The following is a 24,728-nucleotide window of genomic DNA, read 5'->3' on the forward strand; positions in this document are numbered from 1 at the left end:
TGCTAATGTCATTGTAAGAAGTGATTTACAACCATTGCTGCAGCCCCACAATCATGTGATCAAAATCCAAGCATTTGGAAACAGGCATATTTTTAACATTTCAGAGAAGTCCAGGAAGACAGCTTTTCACACAATTTGGTACAACTTCATCAACAAGATCCAGTGTGTCCACATTTTGTGACTTTTCATCACTCAGCTTTAAAGTTTTCTTGTGGGCAAGCTGTATCTTGTTAGAGAAACATGAACATTTCAATGAATAGTCTGGATAATTTTGTCTTGTCTTGTTCATTCTTTGTCTTGTTCATTCTGTGCTTTGGTGGCGCAGCAGACTAAAGCACTATTAAGTAACATCAGCTGCCTGCAATTACTGCAAGTTCAAATCTCACCAGGCTCAAAGTTGACTCAGCCTTCCATCCTTTCGAGGTAGGTAAAATGAGGACCCGGTTTGTGGGGGCAATAAACTTTGTATAAAAAAGAACACCGCTTGGTGGGGGGGGGGCAAAAGCCCTATTAAGCAGGTATATACAAAAGTATGAAGGCTATTGCTTAACGCACTGTAAGCCGCCCTGAGTCTTCGGAAAAAGGGCGGCATATAAATTGAACCAATAAATAAATAAATAAATAAATAAATAAATAAATAAATAAATATTTCTGTGACAAATTCTGTATTTCTATGATAAATTGAACCCTACTTAATAAGCAAAAATGTACTTGAAATTATATTATAAATATAATGTATTCTATATTTTATAGGCTGTCCATATCAAAGATGTGCTGAAATTGTAGAAACGCTGATAGAAATAAATCAACAGTAGTATTGACAATCTTTCCCCCAGATGGAAACCAGTAAAGGAACATGCACAAAAATATTGATACTTGGCTTCAAATGAAATATCGTGTGTGAATTCAACAGCAATTTAAAAAAATTAAATAGCACATTTCTACAAATTTACTGATTCCCTCTTGTGGGTATCACAGCCTTTGAAAGAGTGATGTATGGTACTAAGCAAATAGCATACAGTGTGAGCAAGGGACAGGATGCCCTGTAAAATTAGTTGTGATAGTACTTTCATCAAATTAAGATGAAGACTGAAAACTAAATCTAGTTAGATATGAAGCAAGATAAGTGTGTGTACAAAAATGGGGGGGGGATGATTAAAACATGAGAAATTGGAGTTACAAAAATTTAAAGAAGACACAAGAAATAGATTTTGAGACAAATCTTTAAAAAATGAATAAAAGTGAGTATGGAAAAATCTATTCCTAGGTTTCCCTTCCTACACTCAATGAAAAATTCATATGTACTGAAAACATTTGGGGGCAGAGTTGCTTCTACTATTAGTTTTTGGGAAGAATTTAAGTATTTTATATAAATATTTATTTATATAAAACATAAGACACTATTAACATTCTTATTAATGGTGACTAGATTAGTAATAGCAAAATACTGGAAATATCTAAAAAGGACACTGGAGAAAAATGATATGACACACTTCTTTGATGGAAAAATTAATGTATAATTTCTGCTTAGTTGAAGAAAATAGATTTTTTTTCTGTGATATGATTTTTTTTTCAAGCACTCTAGTATTGAAAACAATAATCAACCACCAAGATGATCTTATGAGAATGAGGAAGCTGTAAATGTTATGTGAATATATTGTATTGTATGCTGATATTAAAAATGTCATTGTTTTGCAAAGTGTTAAAAATGTTATGATTTGAATTTGTGAGGTGCATAAAATAACAGAAACCAAAGGCACACACATGTATGATTGAAACAAAAAAGTCAGTCGAGAATTTATGAATGTTACTGTCCCAGAAATTCTTCTGCGCATGATTCAAGGTTCCTTTACAAAAGACTTCATGTATCCATAAAAGAAAGCTTTGTGCCTTCGCCTTCTTTCAATTCCCCAGTCAAGCAAGCCTTTATAGCTGCTTCACTGTCCAGTTTGCAGATCAGAACAGGAATGGATCCATGACTTGAAGAAACTATATTTATGGCAGTTTGTAGTTTCAAGGACATTCCTCCAGTAGAGTCATGTGGTAGTGCAGATGTGAACACAGTTGGCTCCATAGTTCTTTCAGGACCAATAACAATGGAATCCACCAGCCTAGCACCTATTCCAAAACAAACAAAGGATTTGGAATGCAACATACAAAAGCCAATCCTAAAATATAAGAGCACCCTGGCATGGAAACAACTACTGTATTTTTCGGAGTATAAAACACACCTTAGTTTTTGGGGAGGAAAGTAGGGGGAAAAAAATCTGCCTACCAGGTATTCATCTGGCTAGCATCCTTAGCCTGGTCAGCTCCAGCACATTAGTTTGCTCGCTGGTTTTGAGGTTGGGGCTGGTTGGGGCTAAAAAACAGCTTCTAAAGCAGAGCTGATTGTCTTGAGGGAGCAGCAATTAGAAAAGCAGGCAAAGCACAGAAGATTGCTTCACTTGCGTTGGGGCTGAAAACAGCTTCAAAAGCAAACCTGATTGTCAGCGGGAACCTGACTAAAGCAGGTGAAGCACGGAAGCAGTAAAGAAGGCAGCAGCTGTTCCTGGTAGCCATTTTGGGCACCACACGTCACGTTTTCGGCCTCCAAATGCATTGCGTTTTCAGGTGGCAATTGGCGGCAATGTGCTTTGGCGATCCCCGCAGCCTTGAAGGGCTCTCAAACGGAGCGTTTGGAGGCTGAAAACGTGACGTGCAGAGCCCAAAAACACAAGCCATGGTCGGTGGCAATCTCTGCAGCCAGGAAGAGGACATGCGGAGGCTGAAGGGTGTGGGCCGGCAGGTGGGCGGGGTTATATTCAGAGTATAAGATGCACCCAAATTTTCAGCCTATTTTAGGAGGGAAAAAGTGTGTCTTATACTCTGAAAAATACGGTAATTTAATTTTGAAAGTTTACAAGAAATTATTTCCACTGATAGATTTCAAAGAGAAACAAAGTTGGCATAATGGTTAAGACTGTGTCAAATATAACAAAATAGTGCAACCATGTTTTGTTATCCTGTTCCCCTGTACCCTTTGTGTTGGAGGCACTGCTTAAGGAGCTTCTAGGTTGACGGGATTAGCTGGTGACATCACTATTGCCCAGAGGAGCCCATGGAGGCTCCTTTCATGACCCTGTCAAGAAACAAGAGTGAATGACAGGAGCTCACTCCCCACGCAGCAGCACTTGGGTCTCAAACACAGGCTTGCTAACCTCCAACCCAGCATCTAACCACACAAGCTACTGTGCTCCTATCACTATCTGTTCACTACCTCCTTAACTAAAGGATGCATTTTTCGTCACTACAGCGCAAGCCCAAGAAAAAATATGTTTTTTTAAGGAACTGCTGACAGTTAATTATATATTTACTTTACTGATTTTGGCCTTTGGCCATAAATCTCTTCTCAGCCTTTTGACCAAAATCAAACGTACTGAACAGTACAGTAAACTCTCCCCTGCCAAATCTGAAGTACCCTTTCCATTCTGGATCTGAATAGCTGGGCATCCCTAGTTCATCTCTCTACCAAATCCTGGCCTATAAGGAATACCTTTGCATTTTGTTTACTACTCCTGAATCTGCAATTTTTTTTATAATGTATGCCAATATATATATATATATATATATATATATATATATATATATATATATATATATATATATATATGTATGTATGTATGTATGTATGTATGTATGTATGTATGTATGTATATGTATGTATGTATGTATGTATGGTAGCAGCTGAAATATGACCTGTTATATATGCGATTTTAATATTTTTATTTTTTCAAAATAATAAGATCATAATGTAATCTTACAATTCTTTTCAAAGCTATCTCTTAAAAAAAGCATGAGCGAACCCCAAGTTATATCACATCATATAAATACTTCAAAACATTTCATACCAATTTTGATATTATCTATTATTCCTCTAGTATTGACAACTTCAGCCTACTTGTTTCTGTACCTGGGGTATCAGGTGGACAACTGTAAATTCCTTTCACATCTGTGAGAAACACAACTCGCTTAGGAGAGAGTGTCTTAGCTAACACCTGTAATAGAAAAAAATAAACAAAAACTGCTTTATATTAAGTCAAATCATTGGTCCATTAACTTTCAAATTCTCTAGTGACTGATTAGCATCAGCTCTCTAATTCTGCTTAGAATGATCTTTCACAAAGTGATCTATTAACATGAGGAGCCTGAGAAGGCACTGAAAGTCACAATGCCTGGAAATATGAGGAATAATTTGAGGGAGACTTGTCTGCTTCAGAACCATAGGATGATTTCATTGTACCCAAGACCTCAGACTTTGAGATTGTGATGTCTTTTATTTAAAATTGTTATACATTTTGTTATCCAGATGTTACATGCAAGAATACCTTTTTCAAACAAAACACAATGAGACTGCTGTTATCTGTTCATGTTTGATGGCATTAAAAGTTTGTCTTAATTTGTACACAGCTCTGGATTTCTTCAGGCTACTTCTTACATTGGTATATACTTTACCCAATTAAGAACATGACTATATATATATAGTCCATAAATCTCTATTTCTATTTTTTAATCAACTACAATTTAAATTAACTTTGAATTGCAAACAACTTCAACTTAGTAATAGCTCTTAAAAAGAAAAAAAAACAGTCTGAAATAATCAGATATATCTGCAGCATATGAATTTAAAGAGTAGAGCTCAAATTTCTTGTAAGTATCCTGATGAATTTATAAATCAAGTCATTCCCATATCTCACCTCAATAATTGTATCTCCAGATAAGATACAACAGTGTTGTTCCAAGTCCAAGGTACAATCCCCATGTAATACAGGAATGTAACCTGCATCTAGAACATTCTTCACAGCATCAATACCAGCCTTAATGACATTCTTGTTTTTTGTTTGCCAGGTTCCAAAAGGCTGGAGAGAAATAACAAGCAAATAATTCTGTTACTGTTATTAATCAGAAGGAATTACTATTTCTGAAATAAGAATGATCTGAAAATTAAGGCATTTTGGTTCTGGTATGTTTTATATTCAGGAAATGACTTTGCCTTTTTACATGGATATACAGTAGCATTATTTCTTAATCTGTGTATGTGCCAGTTACAGTGGCAACCTGAAAGGCAACTATTAGATATGTTGGTATTATATAAAAGTATTTAAATTTGTTTCTCAAATTAAAATGCAGGTAAGAAACTGCCAACAAGAAACAGCTTGGTGAAGTGGTTAAAGAACCAGGCTAGAAACCAGGAGACTGAGTTCTAGTTCTGCCTTACAAACAAAACCACCTGGATGACTTTGGCCAGTCATTTTCGCTTAGCTCTAAGAAGGAGGCAATGGCAAAACACTTCTGAAATCTTACCAAGAAAACTTCACAGACTTGTCTAGCCGCCAGGTAGTCGCCAGGAGTCAACACTGATTCAAAGGCAGCAACAAAAACAACAAAAACTATCATAATTGATGAATATAATATATGAAGCAATAAACTTCAACAATTTACTTAGGGCAGAAAATGCAGGTTTTTACAGGATAAAGAAAAATTTCCAAAAAAATACTTTCAAGGCATCTGCGCACCTTCCGCCGCGCTCTAAAGACCTTATTATTTCACCAGGCAGGCCTGGCCTAATTTTCTCCCTCTTTTATAAAAGATTTTTAATTTTTAATATCTTTTAGTATTTTATATATTCAAATTTTAAAATTGGTTTTAAATTGATTGGGGTTTTAATTTGTCTGGGCCAAAACTATTTAATTTGATTTTAATTCTACTTTTTAAATTTTGTATGTATGTATTTTATTGTTTGGCTGTGCACCGCCCTGAGTCCTTCGGGAGTAGGGCGGTATAGAAATCAAATAAATAAATTAAATAAATAAATAAATAAATAAGGCAGATTCTCTTGATGATTCCTTCATCATACTGTTTTGAGTATGAAGATGCCTTCATACTCAAACAGTAATGAAATTAACATTATCTAACCTAGGCAAATCATCAAAATCTACCTCCTTCCAAAAAAAGGCGAACAAAAATTATAGGCCCCTTACCGAAATCCCCACTGCTGGAACTCCAGTATTCATCAATTGTTCTGTCACCACATGGTTCAACTGTAAATAAATAAAAGAGTGAGTCTCAAAATTTCCTGCCTCAATGTCCTCTTCTTAAATTTCCATATTAGTTAAATAATCCTTAGATAATGAAAGGAGTTAATAGACCCAGGATGATCCAGGATGAGAGCAAAAAAACAACCAGATAGTTAGATAAGGCATGGACATTTTTACAGATACTGCATAGAGAATATCTTAAGCATCAGATCATATAATTTTGCAAACAGTGTTGCTTTTAAGTGTTATCATGAATGGAGATACAATAAACCATCCTGATAACCATGTAAAACGTATGTTGTGGAGGTGTTGGTAACACAAGAGAATGCTTATTTTTCAATGGAAGGTGATAGCACCAGTCAATGGCACTCATTCAAAATTGGTCTGATATGGCTTTCAAATCTAGTTTTATTATCATTTGCTCCAATTTACTAGTTGGCAATGTGATTTATAATGGAGTGATCAGATAGACATTTCATGATTCTCCTTAAGACCCCTTAAGGGGTCTGTGAGCATCTTCATTATCTTTCAGAACCACTTTCAAAATAAGTTAGGGATATTCCTCATGACCTGGAGTATCAGAGCTTAGAAATTTTAAATGTGCGGCTCCTTCCTTCCTTCCTTCCTTCCTTCCTTCCTTCCTTCCCTTCCCCTTCCCCTTCCCCTTCCCCTTCCCCTTCCTTCCTTCCTTCCTGTGTATAATTCTGCTTTCAAAAAAAAAAAATCACTGGAGGGCAGGTAAGATGCCTTGCATGGCTAGCCAGCTGCCAAGCAAATCTTGGGTTGCAACAATTGTCTAGTCCATTGAGGTGGGTGTGGCTTTCCCCCCTGCCATATTATGTGAATCCTTGTTCATTTCCCATGTTCTGCTGCTTTTGGAGAACTGTTTGGGCTATTCTTTTGATGTCCCTTCCCCAGTCTCCTTGATCAATCTTCCAGCTAAGCCATGTGGCTCTCTAATGCAGTCTTCTGCATTAGGTTCACAGCTACCAGGAGGTGCTTTAGAATGCTGGAGGATCACTGATCTTCTTCTCTTCTCTCTATTATTCTCAACTTCCAAGATGGACCTGATGAAAGGACTCTGCTTTCTCTAAAGGATAAGTATGAGACAAAGGTTTCTTTCACAGGCAGGAAAAAGCCTTAAATGATCCCTATAACTAGAAAAGAGCTACCTTCCCAGTGGCAATTTTACAGTAAAGTTGTAACGTTTTCTGTTTCCTAGTTTTGAACCAGAAATTAAGGTATGATTCATGAAACTATTAGAATTCTCCTCTTCTTATGTTATTACAGTAATATTACTGGTATTGGTAGAAAATGGGTGGGAGGGGTTTTTTTCCATAATCTCTTTACCATTTTACCACAGGGGGGGAAAAACCCTATTTATAATGAGAAAATTTGTTCTGTAGTAAAGCAAGAAGCAAGCAGCATGTATACCAAATGCAGACATGTATTTCAAGACACATATTTTGCATTGATTTCATATATCTGTGAAACTATATATCATTTCAACATCTCCATATGCTCCCAATTCATCCATCTGTCAGACTTCAGTGCATCTCATATAAGGAACCCAGCAAGGACTACAGCACAATTCAGGAATGAACATGTGATCTGAGAACATTTGCAAGACACTCAATGATGTTGTTGCATACTGCTTGGTGGATACCTTGGTGACAGAAAGCCTGGTCAAACACAGCCCTTGTCTCAAATGATCACTTGCAGCTGATCCTCCTGATGTCCCCAAGGCAACATTAAATTCTTTTGCCTGGAAATGCCCGAAAGACCTGGAATGGCAAAAAGAGAGTGATTTATATGTTTGGTTCTCAGCAAGCAGTTTAAAAAAGCGATATTTGCCCACTGATCTTCAGAACCAAAGACAAAGGCTATACCGTAAACTAATAAAGGGCAAGTTTTCACTACTTGCTTATGATTTCTTTTATTTGCTTTGCTATAACTGCAAAGTATTAATAAGCGGTGCCTCAATTCACATGACCGGCTGTTATCATGCTGAAAAAGAAAAAGATTACATTCTTCTATTTTAAGTTACTATTTTTCAAAACAGCATAAATTGGAATCACCTAGCATCATTTTATCTGTTACAAATCTGCTATTGGTGAAAACACTGAACTGAGCATATCAGACAAACTCTTTGTTCAAAAAGAGTTCATGAAGGGCCTTGGTGGAGCAGCAGACTAAAGCACTGTTAAATAGCACTTAGCTGCCAGCTGCCTGCAGTTACTGCGAGTTCAAATCTCACCAGGCTCAAGGTTGACTCAGCCTTCCATCCTTCCGAGGTAGGCAAAATGAGGACCCGGATTGTGGGGGCAATAAGCTGACTTTGTATATAAAAAAAAAAGAACACCGCTTGGGGGGGGGGGCGAAAGCCCTACTAAGCAGGTATATACAAAAATATGAAGGCTATTGCTTAACGCATTGTAAGCCGCCCTGAGTCTCCAGAGAAGGGCGGCATATAAATCGAACCAATAAATAAATAAATAAATAAAATCTTCAACTTCTCACTCAAGGAAAGCTATCTTTTTCCAGTGAAAGGAGGAAAGGGGAAATTTTCTGGAAGATGACTTTGAGATGAGAGAGCTGTTTTCCAACTACATCTGATGTCCATCCTGTTACAATAGCTACAACAAACAAACAAATATCAGTAAAGCATATTTTGTGTCGGGTATGTCACATCTATTTTAGCCCAAAGAATGAATGCTTAACTGCTTAAGTTATAAAGAACATCACAATATGATGCACAGCATGAGGTTAATTTGTTTTTTTACAATGAAAGCCAAGGACTTCCAAAATGGGAGAAGAGGGATTATAACCAGAACAAACAAATCCACCAAGCAAAGCCTCGGGACCAGCAATCTCTCTTCGCCTTTTTCACTGAGGAGTTAGTATGCTCGGCTAAACTTCCAGAACTCTCCTGGTCTATGTGCCTTTTCAATAATTATTTTAAAGTGTGATAAAGTGTTTTTATGTATTTATCGTTTTTAATTAAGTGTTCTATGCTGCCCAGTCTCACTTTCTTGTGAGATGGGCAGCTATATAAATTACTTACATAAATACATACATACATATATAAAAAAGCAGTAGCAGTTGTGAAGAGAAAAATCATATACCTATTCTTTCATATATGGGGTATAAATAACCAGTGTTTTTCAACACTCAAGCTGCCCTGAGTCTTCGGAGAGGGGCGGTATGTAAATTTAATTAATTTAATTAAATTAAACACTCACTTCTGAAGGTCTATCTGCCTCCTCTTTCTTTTGACTTGTCCAGGGAAAGAGAGTTAAATCAGTATTGTTTTCTTCCCATTTCTATGTCTCCTTTGAACTTTAAAATGACTTTCCATGCATCTTTTCTTCATCCATTTCCCTGGATCAAAAAACTACTAGTAGCTACACATGCCCAATATGTCAATCATGCTGATGTCAGTGCATGCTTGCTCTGAAATAAACCCACTTTTCTAACAAGATATATCAACGAATACTGCTTGAGATCTCGGAAAATCTGGCACCCCTCTGAGTAATTAATACTGGATTAAATCAGGTTGACAATTGATGGGTGCTACTTTCATGACAGCCTTGGGGGGTGGGGGGGAGGGATTTTTAAAAAACAATCATCTATCCAGATTCAGGTTGATTAGAAATTTACAGAACTGTCAAGCATTCATACCACTGCTGTGTGCAGCTAAATGAAACTGATGTAAATTCCAAAACAGTTTATTGCAGAACTATGACAGAAGTCAAAGCAGCTAAAAGAAGCCTGTAAATGAAATCCTTGTAAAAATCTACTTTTGCTTCACTTTCAGACAAGCACAAGAGATCATTTTAAAAATGGGAAATGGGAGTATATTAGATACAGCTTCTATATTTATCACCATGGAATTTATAAACTGTAGTTAGAGAAAAGGAATGTAACTTTTACAAATATAAAATGAATATATTAAAAATAAAATAAAAACTTAAGTGGATAAACTGTATATTCTCATGTCATTTTATCTTGCTGTTATTTCTTTTGCAGCTGTAAATAAGGGATATGTGTCTTCTCAATCTGCTATCCATTTAATTATTGCTGGGGGGATTCTGAAATCCATATTTTCTTTTTTAATAATTTGTTTTCACCAGACTGGGAACTTTAAATTGGACTATGGTTCTTGAAAGAAAGGACTGTCCTAACCATTAAGACACATGGTTATGTTATTACTCCTGATTAACATATGTGTGTGTCACCGCATACAATAAATAATTGTCAACAAAATCTTTAGAGAAGAAACGTTCTGAATTTATTTAAGGAATAATTGTCCGCATGGAGTAAAATGCACCATGTTGTAGGTTTCAGGAATGGAACAAATTCTGGCAATCCATATATCAACTCCTGCTTTGAAGGTGGGGAGCCACTTCCTACTATGAAGGAGAAAGTCACAACATAAATATGCTTAATCCAATAACAAAGAAATGTGGTGTGGTGGTGTGTTGTTATTGAAATGACAGCTCTTAAGAATTGGAGCCTATTGCCCCAACTGAAATTTCCTCTGGAGAGTTGGAAGAACCCACCAAAGCAGTTGGAAAAGGACAGAAAAGACAGTTAAGTTGCCCGAATGGAAAGAGTGATTTTCACCTAATGATGTAGACTTTTTTTTTTCCTTCTTCTATTCAATTGTATCTGGTTCACAGAGACCAGATTTAATGAAATCAGCAATGCAAAGTAGAAATAGATGGTCCATGCTGAACACAATCACTATTGTGGCTATTTTGTGCCTCTACTCACTACTAACTGACCCTCTCTGCTAATATTTACAAAGGCATGCAGTAAGGAGAGGCATTGAAAGGCTGAAAATGCTAGTTGTCCAAAATGGGACTAAAATCATGCACCTGTTGTGAAGGACCAGCCAAGTGTTAGGTCAGACTGCCATAAATATTCCCTCACCATGAGGGCCTCCTCCTTTTCAAGCATGTTTTATGCCTCCATTATGTGCTATTTGATCCTCTGTTAATGCCACAATTACAAAAAGGCCATGGAGATGTACTTGATTGCTTGTCAATGGAATAAACACCTTTGCTGCAGCAGGAGATGGCTGAAAAGATTCAAGTTTCTCATTTGCTTACCTGCCTAGCAGGTATTTCTAAGCCATCAGATAAATGAAATATAAATCACAATGACCCACCACTAGCAACATAATGTTCTGTCCTCAATTAAAATAAAACAGATAATGTAATTGATTAACACCCCCCCCACACACACACACACATTATGGCAACAGGTGAAACGGTGTTTGGTTTAATTCTCTCCTTATTTGTTTATTTCAAAGATCCGTCTGGCCGCCCATCTTAAAACATCATTCTGGGTGGTTCACAGTAGTAATGAAATCTCAAACCATAAAATCCAAAACAAGAATTAATAAAGAAACATTTCTTTTTACTTTGCTTTTCTGTGGGAATGACACTTGTAAATGATCTGCTTGAATATATATGCAAAGAAACTTTAAAATGGTTCTTTGACAAGAGATTTAAGCAGCTTAAATAAGTGATTTTAGTAATGTAACCAGAGGCTAATTCTCTATTTGAAGAACCGTCAGAACAAGCTGCGATGATGAAGCACCATTTGCACAATTCAATTTGGGTGGGCATCTTAATAAATGAAATACAGAAAATCTCCAAGACAAAGCATGTAATCCCAGGTTAATAAAAACACAATAAAACCAATTCTGGGAGGAAGGAAGAACAAGTAGTACATGGGTGTCAAACTCGCCGCGTCACGTTGCAGTCACGTGACGTTTTGCGACATTTTCCCCATTCACGGGGCTGGGGTGGGTGTGGCCTGCATTTGCCACAGCCAGCCTGTGGGCTGCCAGTTTAACACCCCTGAACTAGTATGACACTAAGTAGCCTATATTTCAAACATGGCTAAAATAGTAAACTTTTAAACTAATGGTTCAAATAAAAACAGAAGTATAGAAAAATACTAAATGGATTCCTCATGTTTACTCCCAGGGCTGCATTTAGCACCTATGGTAATATCCTTGTTTTCACAGCTCTTGTTCTACAGGGTTATCAAGGCTATTTTGTTTTAAAAGGCACTGAAGGTGGAAGGGGATTAATTTTGTTGTTATGATCCCCTCCACCAATCTTTACTGTATTTGATTTGTGGTGTTTAATTATGAGAGTCAGGGTGAGAGAGTCAGATAAAATTGCTCACAGTTTCTATTTCATAGTGCTCGTTTAGCTTGCGGGAGGAAAGGATAGTGGGGTCCTGAAGCTGCCTCAACTGCTGATTAAACCTGGTCAAGGTTTTCTCTACTACAGTGACATGTGCCGTATTTCTAGTTTAATGAGTCTAATTGTTTTAAATTAGTATTTTTATAAAGTTACATTCTATGCAAACTGTTGTCTTTTTTGGTCAGGGAAACCCTTCCCTTCTACTGATGGTACATGCAGCCATCTTACTTCCAAGGGGAATTTATTCAGGAATGGCCTGCTTTCTGAATTACCCTGTATTCCAATTCTATTAAAATATTTGGCAGGGAAAGTAAGCCCAACAGAAAAAACAGGGTTATGAACTGAACCAGCAGAAAGAATTCCAGAATCCAAAGGGAGCAGAACAGCTTGAGAGGACAGTCCCCAAGTAGAGTTTATCAAAATACACAATTTTAGCAGAGAAAGCTGAAGCTTCCAAAACACCCAGACTATATTTTCAGGAGTTTTGAGTCTGCAGAAATCACTGTTATTCCCTATATTCGATCAGAAGAATAACTAAGGATCTTTAGAAGCAAATGTTTCTAAAAGGAAAAAAGGCCAAAATAAGAAAATGGTCTATCGAAAACAGGGCATGTTCAACAATCATAGATGGCTCTTCTAACATTTTTCAATTACATACCTAATGGCTGAACTACATGCTTCAGGGACAGGGATAGCGAGTGAGTACTCAAAGCTATGTCCCTGAATTGCTAGAAGTTAGAACAAAGCATAATTAAGAACAGTAATTAATAAGTTTTAAATGAGGATAGGGAATTTTCAAGGTGGCATAAAAATTGACTAACATAAATCATAGTTGATGATAGCTGATGATATGGTCAAACACAAAGTAGACACGAAAAGAGAAGGTAAACATAAATGCAATTTACAAGAAGACCAATTTGAAAGAAGCACTGATTTCATTTCCAAGGCTGGTCATCATTTTTAAAGTGGAGAGGATATTTGTTTCAAACTATTTTTAAGTAACAGATGTTATGAGATCACCACACATCCCAAAAGGAGAGGCAGGATGGCTATCAGTGTGCTGCTCTGAAAGGTTAGGATGGTATGAAAAAGGCACAAAGAGAGGTCAGCAAGCTGAGGGGGTATTTGTAGATAGCTCCATGTGCTACTACAACCGTATGCAGGCACGTCCCATGACAACACTGCCACTGAGTCTATAGAATTTCTGTCACATAACTAGCCCTCTATATTGGTTCTCAGACTTCATTCCTTCTCGCCAGTCCTAAGTAGAGCAGCCCACTGAGTTTACGCTATCCAGTGAGAAAAATATATGGGAATGATAAGACTCCTTCCATAATGTCACTACGCAGGGTGGATAAAAATCAATGATTTTTTTTAAAAAAACAAATCAATTTTTTTTGATTTAAATCAGATTTTTTTGATTTAAATCGGATTTTTTTGATTTTTATCGAATTTATTTTAATAAAAAACTTTTGGGGTAAAAATCTATCATAAGATAGTTTTCTATTTAAGATACATAAATAATTTAGTTTATTCAGCATGAAATGGAGCTTAGTTATGTAGCATGAGGCTGTGTATTCTGCAACACTGGGACTATCGGTGAGTCAACAGCAGGTCAAAGGAGTAGCAGAGATGACAGTTGTTCTTTAAAAATTATGATTTAAATCGAGTTGATTTAAATCAAGCCTTTTTACTAGTGATTTAAATCATGATTTAAATTGTGATTTAAATCAACTCGATTTAAATCAAATCCACCCTGCTACGCATACATGCATACAGATCAGTAACAAAAGTTGCCTAGGGTGCTTTTTAACGCTGTAAATGGATTTGAATCAACTGGATAGTTAGATTAAACACTAAAATCTAGAGTAGTTGGTTGTTGTCACAAATTCTGTGACAACAAATTCTGGTTGTTGTCATAGAATTGACAATTCTATGTGTGGTCTATTTTTATATATAAAAATATATGCATATGCATGTGTGTGTGTGTGTATGTGTGTAGAGGGAGGGAGGGAAGGAGAGAGAGGGAGGGAGGGAGAGAATGAGACTACAAATATCATTGTTTCCTTGAGCAGCTCCATATCATGATGTTCTAGCATCATCTGACATCAGAAAGCTTTAAGAAAAAAAAGGTACGTGGAATGATCCACATGGCATCCTCATTAGCAACTAGATACACCAGTAACCAAAGTGAAGAGGAGACACATGAGCTAATGACAGATCCCAATGTGTGTTTCCAGATTCACAAATCTCTCTGGTATCCTTGGCTGGCACATAAGCATAGGTATTTGTCTTAGAAACATGCTTCTCAGTTAGGACATCATATAGACAGAATCTTTGGACTTTACTGATATGCAAGTCAACTGACAGAGTTTTGTATTTTGGAGAGAATTATTACATGAGAAAGTCTTGTTTCTTAAAAAACAAAAAGACAAAGGAAATCAGCACCTGTGTTAACATGGTTTCCCAATAATAAAGTAGCACCCTCACCTTGCTGGGATCCTAGCAGTTGGCATAAACTGGTGAGTTGGCCATAAATGAGTCATGCCCATTATTTTTTTTATGGGGGATATTTGCCCTGGACCACATGCAAAGAAGGGACACTATCCAAAGCATTTCATAAATTTAATTTTAGTATTTGAAATGACCAAATAGATAAATGCTTTTATTCAGAATGTACTCCCCATACATTCTTATTTATGTATGGAGCCACTGATTTCAATGGACAAAGAACAAGGAAAGAAAAATGCCTTAGGGTAGGTTGCAGTGGGAAGGGAAGATGATGGCTTACATCTGTGATGGCGAAACTGTGACATGCGTGCCAGAAGTGGCACACAGAGCCCCCTCTGTGGGCATGCGCACCGGCCACCTGGTCTTCAGTTTCCGGCGCTCCGGTGCACACGCATACATTCCAGTTTGGGAACTCGGTGCCAAAAAGGTTCGCCATCACTGGCTTAGATATTTCACCATCAGGGCTCCCAGAAAAGATCTGATTTTGCCTGTGCCAACTACTTCAGGAGAATAAGATTCTATTCATATTTGAATACTGAAAAAGTATTCAGAAATGGGGAGAAGAATCAGATTTCTAGAATCATTAGTTTTATTGCATTTTCATCATATATATTATATCTTAAAACTACCCATTCACAAGTCAAAAGTCTGTTGCAACTGAGGGTCATTCATTTCCTTTGAAACAAGACTTACAGAAATTGGTAGACTAGACAACTATAGTTTTCTAACTCTCCATGATACACAAATAATAAGTCAATTACTTGTGAAAATATCTGCAAAGGATGACAGTATACGCAATGGTTCTTTACCCACTGCACAAATTGCTTGTGGAAAAAATACATAAAATGTAATGATATGACATACACATTTCTATTATTAGATCAGGAATGGATTACAGCTGAAGTGGGAACCCTATAGCCCTTCAGATGTAGATGACTGATATCTTCCATCAGGTCCAGCCAACTTCATCAATGATATGGAGGGTTATGATTCTATTTTGATGAATTAGACATTTCTAAGGAAATGCAGAGGAGTAAACTTAGGCCTTTTTCACTCATTTGTTAAATTTACATCCTTTCCTTCAGGACCTCAAGGTGGCATTCACAGAATTCATGTCTCCTCACCTTCTGTAATAATCTTGAAAGGTAGGTTGGACTGAGTGACCGGTACAAAATCATGCCTTGAGCCAACATGAATAAAAATGGAGTTGAACTTGAGCTGCATCACACAAAAGGCAGGAAGCAGATGACAAAGGATGCTTAAGCCCTGAAAAAACTGGAAATATTGCCTGCTATTCTTGTCTTCAGTTATGATACCAACATTCCAATATCTGCCGCAAAGAAGCCGGAGTTAACCTATTCTCCAAACAACCTGAAGGCAGGACAAGAAACAATGGACAGAAACTAATCAAAGAGAAAAGCAACCTAGAACTAAGGAGAAATGTCCTGACAGTTAGAACAATTAATGAGTGGAATGATTTGCCTTCAGAAGTTGTGGGTGCTCCAACACAGGAGGTTTTTTTAAGAGACTGGATAACCATTTGTTTGAAATGGTATAGGGCAGTGATGGCTAACCTTTTGGCCATTGCGTGCCAAAAGCAGGGGGAGATTGCATGCCCACACCAATAATTCAATGTGCCCCACCCCCCGTGTGCGACGCCCCCCGCTCCTCCCGCTTTTGGCACGCAATGGCACGGTGGGCCCAGTAGGCCCGGTTTTTGGTCTCCCCAGGCTCCAGAGGCTTTCTAGAAGTCTGGGGAGGGCGAAAACACCCCCCCCAAGGCCTTCCAGAGGCCAGAAATGACCTGTTTGCCGACTTCCGGTGGGACTGGAAGTCTGGAAACGGGACATTTCCGCCACCGGAGAGCCTCCAGGGGGGTGGGGAAGGCTGTTTTCGCCCTCCCCAGACTTCTAGAAAGCCTCTGGAGCCTGGGGAGACCGAAAAATAGGCCTTCCCCACCCACCCTGGAGGCCCTCCAGAACTTCCGGTGGGCCAGGAAAGCCTGAAAATCAGCTAGCCAGTGCGCGCATGCGTGTCGGAACTGAGCTAGGGCAACACTCGTGTGCCCACTGATATGGCTCTGCGTGCCACCTGTGGCACGCGTGCCATAAATTCGCCATCACGGGTATAGTGTTTCCTGCCTGACCAGGAAGAAGATCTCCAAAGTCTCTTCCAACTGTTATTCTATTATTTATCTTTATCACCCTTTTTGTATCTCCTTTCTATTTCCAAAGATTCAAGAAGCTAAATCCAAATGATCCAGCTACAATTCTTGGTAATCAATGTGGAATTCTGGTATTTAAATAAAAGTAGCCATGGCATAAAGACAATCTGATGCTGCTCAGAAATTGTCATACAGAAAAAAGTTCCTCTGATTAAAAATAATGGAACATGTCTGAGGAATACAGGATTGTAACATATAAGCACTGTATTTTATTTCCTTATTCCATTAGAAAAACAAACTCCACTGGAGTTATTTTATTCCTTCCATTTTTTCTATTGTTTTCCAATTTTTCAGAAAAAATGAGCCTTCCAAAAAAGAAACCTGTTCCTACCTAGTACTACCTAGACCAGGGTGTCAAATTCAATTCCATTGAGGGCCATATCAGGATTGGATTTGACCTTGGAGGGACAGCTGGAGGTGTGGGGTGGGCGTGGCCAAGGTGGGTGTAGCCATGGTGGGCATGACACGGAATCGCACCTCCGCAGACATGGTTTTATATACTTATAAAAATAGGGACGCATACATACCTGTGATTTTGTTTTTTTAAAATACTTACTTGATCACCTTATGAAAGTGAGACCAGATCAAGAAACTGACTCCAAGAAGACTAGAGCTATAAATTATTGACATGGGCTAGTAGCAGAATCCTGCAAGCCTGAAAGATAAAATATTTTACTTTTCCTCCCTTTTACAACCTTCTGAGTCAAGGACGGCCTCCTGCAGTACTCTGGAGGCCCCGATTTGGGCCTGGGAGGCCTCCTGCAGTACTCCGGAGACCCCGTTTTGGGCCTGGAAGGCCTCCTGGGCCACTCCAGAGGCCCCATTTTGGGCCTGGAAGGCCTCCTGGGCTACTCTGCCCTATTTTTGCTAGCAAAGGCACCGTGAGCCAGTCCTTTGCTATTTCCAGACCGGCCCCGCAGACCAGATCAAAGCACTCCATGGACCGGGTCCGGTCCATGGGCCTTGATTTTGACATCCCTGACCTAGACCTAAGGAGAAATTTCCTAACAGTTAGAACAATTAATCAATGGAACAATTTGCCTCCAGAAGTTGTAAATGCCCCAATACTGGAAGTTTTTAAGAAGAGATTGGATAACCATTTGTCTGAAATGGTATAGGATTTCCTGCCTAAGTAGGGGATTGGACTAGAAGACCTCTAAGGTCCCTTACAACTGTTATTCTGTTCTGTTCTACTTTACTCTGTTAGAAAATTATGATTATCATTGATTGATTTACCTATACTATTGGAAAGACTTACATCATTCACATCCTACCTTATGACTGAAAAGTAATAGTGCAACAAGTCCATGGCACCTCTGAAGAAGTCAAAAGGGAAATTCAATCAAAAGCACCAGCAATGAAAATAATCACAAGTGAGAAGGGCTAGTTCAGGGGTCGGCAACCTTAAACGCTCAAAGAGCCACAAAGGTCCTAACCGGAAACTCCCTGTTCAATTCTGGAACCAACTGGAAATCCAATTCCCCCACCATAGAGTCTCTTCCTAGTGCAGCATCCTTTTTTCTCTACCTGTCCTAACAGAAAGCACTATCAATTGTGGAGCTGACCGGCAACAGGGAGCCACAGCAGAGAGATGAAAGAGCCACATGCGGCTCCAGAGCAGTGGGTTGCTGACCCCTGCCTAGTTGAACTTCACAAGCTTGATATCTTCACTAAGGTCCTGAAAAAAGGCAATCTTGCCTTGATTTTAGAATTCAAATTATAATTTCTTCTCTAGACAAACAGTCATATAAGTTAACATGAGAACCCATGGCAAGTCACTGAGCAAACTTTAGTTTGTCATATGTGCACCATATGGAGGCTGCAAATTCCAGATGACTATTGGATCATAGAGTTTTCTGCATGTTTTTGTTTTTAATATGAATAAAGTTAAAGCATATTAAGAATATTAATAAATATTTATGGAATCATGATTATATCATTACTGAGTAAAGAAAGAATATTAAAAATATTAAGAAATATTAAAGAATATTTAAAGAATTAAAGAATATTTGTGAAGAACAAAATGCTCGTAAAAGTACAAATTAATATACATCACAGAAAAAAAAATAGGATGAATACTTCTATAAGGTTTTTCTACCACTTAGTGGTTGGCTGGATTTTTGCAGCTCATAACATAGCCAATCATTCTGTACTTGGATTTTTCACCATTCTTATTATGCATTGCATGTATTTAAGTTTTAAATGCTGCCCTGATGTTCACCTAATATGAGGCTGGGGGAACAGGGCATTTTCCCAAGCTCTAGATTGTAAATAAATTAATAATCTAGCCTAAGGTATTTTCTGACCAAATGTCACATAATGCTGCTAGTTGAGAAGCAACTGGACAATACGAGAAGAGTTGCATATACTGAGTGGGCAGCCCTAAAAATTGAATTAATAGATGAAATATATTTTCAAAAAATGACATCTAAACATACTAAAAATTGAATTAATAGATGAAATATATTTTCAAAAAATGACATCTAAACATACTATGTTCATACATATTATAGAGGTGGATATTTTGTTTTGTTAGCAAACCCACAAATGGCTGGGTTTGTACATCACACTAGGTAAAAGTCACTGTTTACAAACTTCAATGGCTAAGTTTATACAACTAAATCAATCTCAAGCAAAACATGGCACAGCGTAGGAAGTCAGTTTTTGACTCGCTGTACTAATTGCACACTATGCAGTTAGAAATAGTACATTATTTTGGTTCTGAAAACTTCTGAAATGCAGTAACGGAAAGATCTTGATGCCTGTTTATGAGGCACGTTCTTAGAGTTGAGCTAAGCCCTTCTGCATCAAAGCACATTTCTCTCAAGAGCTAACATGCTAGAAATCTTCTTGTTGGCTCCAGTTCAGCACCTTAAATGCTTCTATTCCAAGTGCTGATCTACCCGCTAAATAGTAACCCTTAATGTAATCCAATCACAGCGGGCAATGCTGTGCTGATTCCCTGTCACTGACATGCCACTCATTACAGACCTTGCCATCTGGCTTTCTTCTTTCCAAAGCTAATCCATGCCAATCAGCAGCAAATGAGAAACAGCAGGATAGCGTGCAGAAAGCGGGTGAGAATGGAAACATAAAGCTGATATTGTATGCAACCAACAGGAAGAGCAACTTGCTAAAACAAAAACAAAAACCCAGAGTTTTGTTCTCCAGGTTTAGCAGCCTGGACCACATCTACCAGAATCCACTGCCAGTGTAGCTGGTAAATTCTACATGCTGTAGTTCCTACAAACCTTTTAAAGCATTCACGTATTAAAGCATGTGATTTGGGGCCGTCGTACAATCTGGATCAGTCAGAGAGTAGTGGTCAAGTTCAAACCACCGTAATACAGTGCCCCTTCAGACCTTCCAGGCAAATGTGAATATTCTGATTCAATAATTCCATGAGTGATCAGAAAACTCTGCCAGAATCAAAGAGGAGTAAACAAATTCTGCCCAACTTTTACAAAGTTTTAATCACCTTCCTATCAGACTATGCCATTACTTCTTAGCCTGTATTTTATTCATGCTTTTCTGGGAATAAATCCCACTGAACTACTTCTGACATGCATAGGACTGCACTGTCTGTGGATTCCTTTGGGTCTTTAGACCTATTCATGCAGCCAGAACACTGAACATCTGAATATTTCTATTAATCTCCAATGCCCATTGATTCTAATTGCCCTGCAGAATTTGCATGTTTAAGGCAAACGTGTGCAGAAAGAAAGCCATGTTTGGCTATATGCACACTGAATCCTGAGAGCGTAGAAGTCTGCAATATGGGGGTCCTGGGTCATATCAAACAGTTTCAACTCTGATTTCACTGACAGCAAGGGAAGGAGTAGAGAAGTTATCTGAATTTCTCACCAGCAAATATTCTGGGTTCATAAGGCCTGAGCAGGGGTTTTAATGGTTATGTACCATCAAGTCATTTTCAACTCTTAGCAACCATTTATTTTTCCTTGCTGATCTGTCCCTAACTTGGTCCTTCAGCTCTTCCAATGCTGTCCTCATCACTACTCCCACTGAATCTATCCACTAGGTGGTGATAGTCTTTTTTCTTCCATCTTTCTGCTGAAATAACAGCAATGTATTTTATCAAAGATGACAACTGCTGCCACCTGCTGGAAATGAAACTTCATTCTTATTAAAACAAATGAAGTACCTTTAGGTCAATACTCTGACATGATGGAGGCTATCTATAAAAGGTCATGCCACAATAAGCAAGAAAAAGCTGGATATTGGATAACTAATGAATATGTAATAATTTCTCTGGGAAATCTTATCCATATGCCCATTTAAATTAGCAAAGATGCAAAACCATCACAGAAAATTCCAGATTTTAAACTAGGAATTTCAGACTTCATAATTATATTTCACCCAATTAAAAAATGTACAAATTTACCTAAGAACAATACAAAACATGAACAGTTGATAATATATTCCTGAATCTCAGGCCAGGTAACAGTTATCTCTTCATATTCATTAGCTTGGGACTTCAGAAGGACAAGAAAGAAAGAAACTGTCACAAAGGTAATTTTATGGATCAATACTTCTTCTGGATGGCCCTTTCAAGACTTGAGTACTAAATCAGACTATTTATTTAATCCTGCATAAAAAGGCTAGGCTACATCTTGTATTTAGTTATATGTGTAGCATTTCAAGAAATGTGTTATACATATGTGGCTGTTTGTACACTGACTCACTCAGACATCAAAATTGTGCAATATCAGGATTCCAGCTCATATCAAACTATTTCTCTCCTCTAGGGAAGAAGATGAATTTATTAGGGTGACTGTTGGGAAGAAAGGAAGGAAGGAAAGAAGGAAGGAAATTATCTGAATTGCTCACATAGCAAGTATTCCAGGTTCATAATGCTTGGCAAGGCTTTTGATGATTATGTGCCATCAAGTCACTGTCAACTCATAGCAACCATAGATTTTCTTAACACAACATAATTATGCACCATAGATAAAACAAAAGTGTAAGTGGCAATATTAATAACAGAATTGTCAAATGATAAGGTGAAGAATACAATGTATAACATGTCCTTGAACTGTATTAGAGCCAGAGGAATAATCTGGAAGTTGCTATCCACCAATCTACCAGGGTTCAGTTTCAGTCTCTTGACCAAGTCTTGCAAGATGTCAGAAAGATATTAATTTGAAGGTATGCAATAATTATCAATTAATTTCAGAATATTTCCCACTGTCAAGGACAATCTTTCATCTTGGATAAACCAAATTGGTCTTCCTTCTTGATCAGGTTTCAACATATCTGGATGAGGAAAATAATCAATTTACTTCATCAAAGCTATTTCATAAATATATCTGTTTAGACCCTAACCCTAACTCTAACCCTAACCCATTCCTTCAAATAAATACATTTAGGGACAACCTATCAAAAGCTTCATTTCTTCTGTTTGCCTTTATTGGCCGATATCCCTGTTTCACTTAGTTTCAATTTATTGTCCTACGTCCTGATCTAAATCTGCCTAAACTTCTGTAGTTTCAGATCTAACTGAGAAATAGAGTTGAATGTCATCAAAATCCTTGTTATGATCCCACCCAACTCAAGCTTGGAATGACTACTTCAATTTGACACCAGCACCACCTCTTCTCACTTTCCATGTCAACTGATTCTGGGATTACAGGGCATAATTTGCAGTTTGCAATTTCTATAAAGGTCTCAAGTTAATTCTTTCTTTTATTTCAGGAGCTTTGCTACCATTAATCCTGTGCCATAAAACAAGGAACAAAATACCAGATAATCCACCACTTTGTGTGGTTTATTCAAGAAGTAAATTTCAATAGGAGGAAACTCAAGGCCAGTAAACAAACAGATCATGTGCTAAATATAACTTAAAATACCTGAAGTATCCATTTATTTCATTTATTTATTTCATTTAGTTGCAATACCACACAATAACAAGCAGACTGCACTTATCATTTGACAGGATTATACATTTTAAGAATGTTAATTAACATATTTTTTTATATTTTTACTACCACACCAGGATAAAAAGACAAGGAGACATCATTTTAAGCTTTAGTGACCCAGAAAATAAAATTATTTTGCAATTCTGCAAAGGAACATTTAAAAAGAAAGTTGGTAAATGTATATTAGGGATCTTAAATTTCTGGCCCACAGGTGGCCCTGTCATCTTTTATACAAATTATACAAATTAAAACAAATAAATAAATAATCTTTTGCAGTCCACATGTAACCAACAGAAGAGCGAGGCACAGATATTGGCCAGCCCCTCTGTACAGTAATCATGAACATACATTATGAATCCTCCCTTGGGTTAGTCACTAACATGAAGCTCTGTTCCTAGGCATTGCAGCCTAAAAGGCAACTGCATTCCTAGCCTTGCAATCACAGCCACCACCACTGTCAAAACAATGATTTGTGGACTCCAACCTTGGACAGTGAAAACACCTCAGTGCAGCCTTACCTTTGCCTGTTCTGTACAGGTTTATGGCTGTACTTTTCTCCCTAAATCCATAGCAAGAAGAAACATGGCAGAGCCACTGGTGCAGGTGCCAACTCTGGCCCCATATGTGACATCTTAATGCATGGTGAGGAGTGTAACTATCTGGGCATGAAGCTGTTTCTTCTGGGCCTTGTGCCTGACAAAACCTTCATGCTGTTGCCTAATTTCCAGCAGTCTTTTTTTCTCCTGCTGTCTCAGGAGTACCAGAGTGACTTTCCTCCTCCTTTTCTCCATTGGTTGCCTAGATTTTTAGAACTCTGAAAGTGCACCTGATATGCCAATGGACAAGATGGCAATGAAGAGGCATCTCAATTCTCTTTATGCAACTGCCTCCTAAAGAAATATTTATCTCTCAGGAAATATCCACAAAATATTCCACTATGAGGTACTTGAAAGACCAAAACAAAGGCGCTTTCACTCAATTCTTTGTTTGCCATGATAAATATTTGCTTTCACTTCAAACACATGGTAAATGGGTTTATTAAATAAATAGGATATCAGTCATTAGGAGGATGTAGATCAAACATTGCATATGTTATATATAAAATATACCTTATTTCATATGTATTAAATTAGAGCTGCTGAGTTTAGTCGCAGGAAGTAGTTCATGTCCCTTGCAGTAATTTATTGGCAAGCAAACAAAACTTCCAGCCACAGAGTCACATGAGAAATTGTATTATTAGATGCTTGGATCTTGATTACGGTTATTCGATAAGACTGGACCAATTCAAAAATAAAATCTTCAGTTTTGTTGATTAATTTTAAATTAATTACTAAATATTAGGATATTAATCTATCCCGAGTCGCCAGGAGGAACCGATGCCGCCCATTTGGCATCCTGGCTCAAGGGCAGAAGCCTTCCGCTACTTCGCATGCGTTCCTACCCTGCGCCGTGCACGATTATGCATCGTCTCTCTCCAGCCTCCCAGAGCAACGAAACAAGAATAGCCGCCCTCCGCAAGGACTCCGTTTTCAGCGTCTCGAACTGGTTTTTCTGCGTCAATGCACTACCTCCTAATTTCAGAATGCAATCCACTGCAGCAGCCATTGTGTCCAGACTTGCCGGCTCTTATTTTACCGGCTGTTTTTGCTGACGCCACATCCGGCCAATTTCACTGTAAGCAATTTGAGAAAAGCCAGGCGGTTGCAGCGCAGGCAATGGAATGAAATTGAGGAGAATTTGCAAAATGACTACTGAT

The 24,728-nt window shown here is 37.9% G+C and overlaps 1 protein-coding gene across 1 annotated transcript; it reads right to left on the reverse strand.

Annotated features, from left to right (window-relative positions):
- Positions 1 to 1,644: 1,644 nt before the first annotated feature.
- Positions 1,645 to 24,626, reverse strand: LOC117663776 (uncharacterized). Its single transcript, XM_034414230.3, has 6 exons — positions 24,414 to 24,626; positions 7,744 to 7,861; positions 6,021 to 6,080; positions 4,737 to 4,898; positions 3,953 to 4,037; positions 1,645 to 2,118 (listed from the first exon to the last, which is right to left on the reverse strand). The coding sequence occupies exons 1-6, from the start codon at positions 24,575 to 24,577 to the stop codon at positions 1,862 to 1,864; spliced, it is 846 nt and encodes a 281-aa protein (XP_034270121.1). The 5' UTR covers positions 24,578 to 24,626; the 3' UTR covers positions 1,645 to 1,861.
- Positions 24,627 to 24,728: the final 102 nt, after the last annotated feature.

Source organism: Pantherophis guttatus, chromosome 3 (assembly GCF_059756535.1).
Source record: "Pantherophis guttatus breed Tessera chromosome 3, ASM5975653v1, whole genome shotgun sequence".
Classification (NCBI taxonomy): Eukaryota; Metazoa; Chordata; class Lepidosauria; order Squamata; family Colubridae; genus Pantherophis; species Pantherophis guttatus.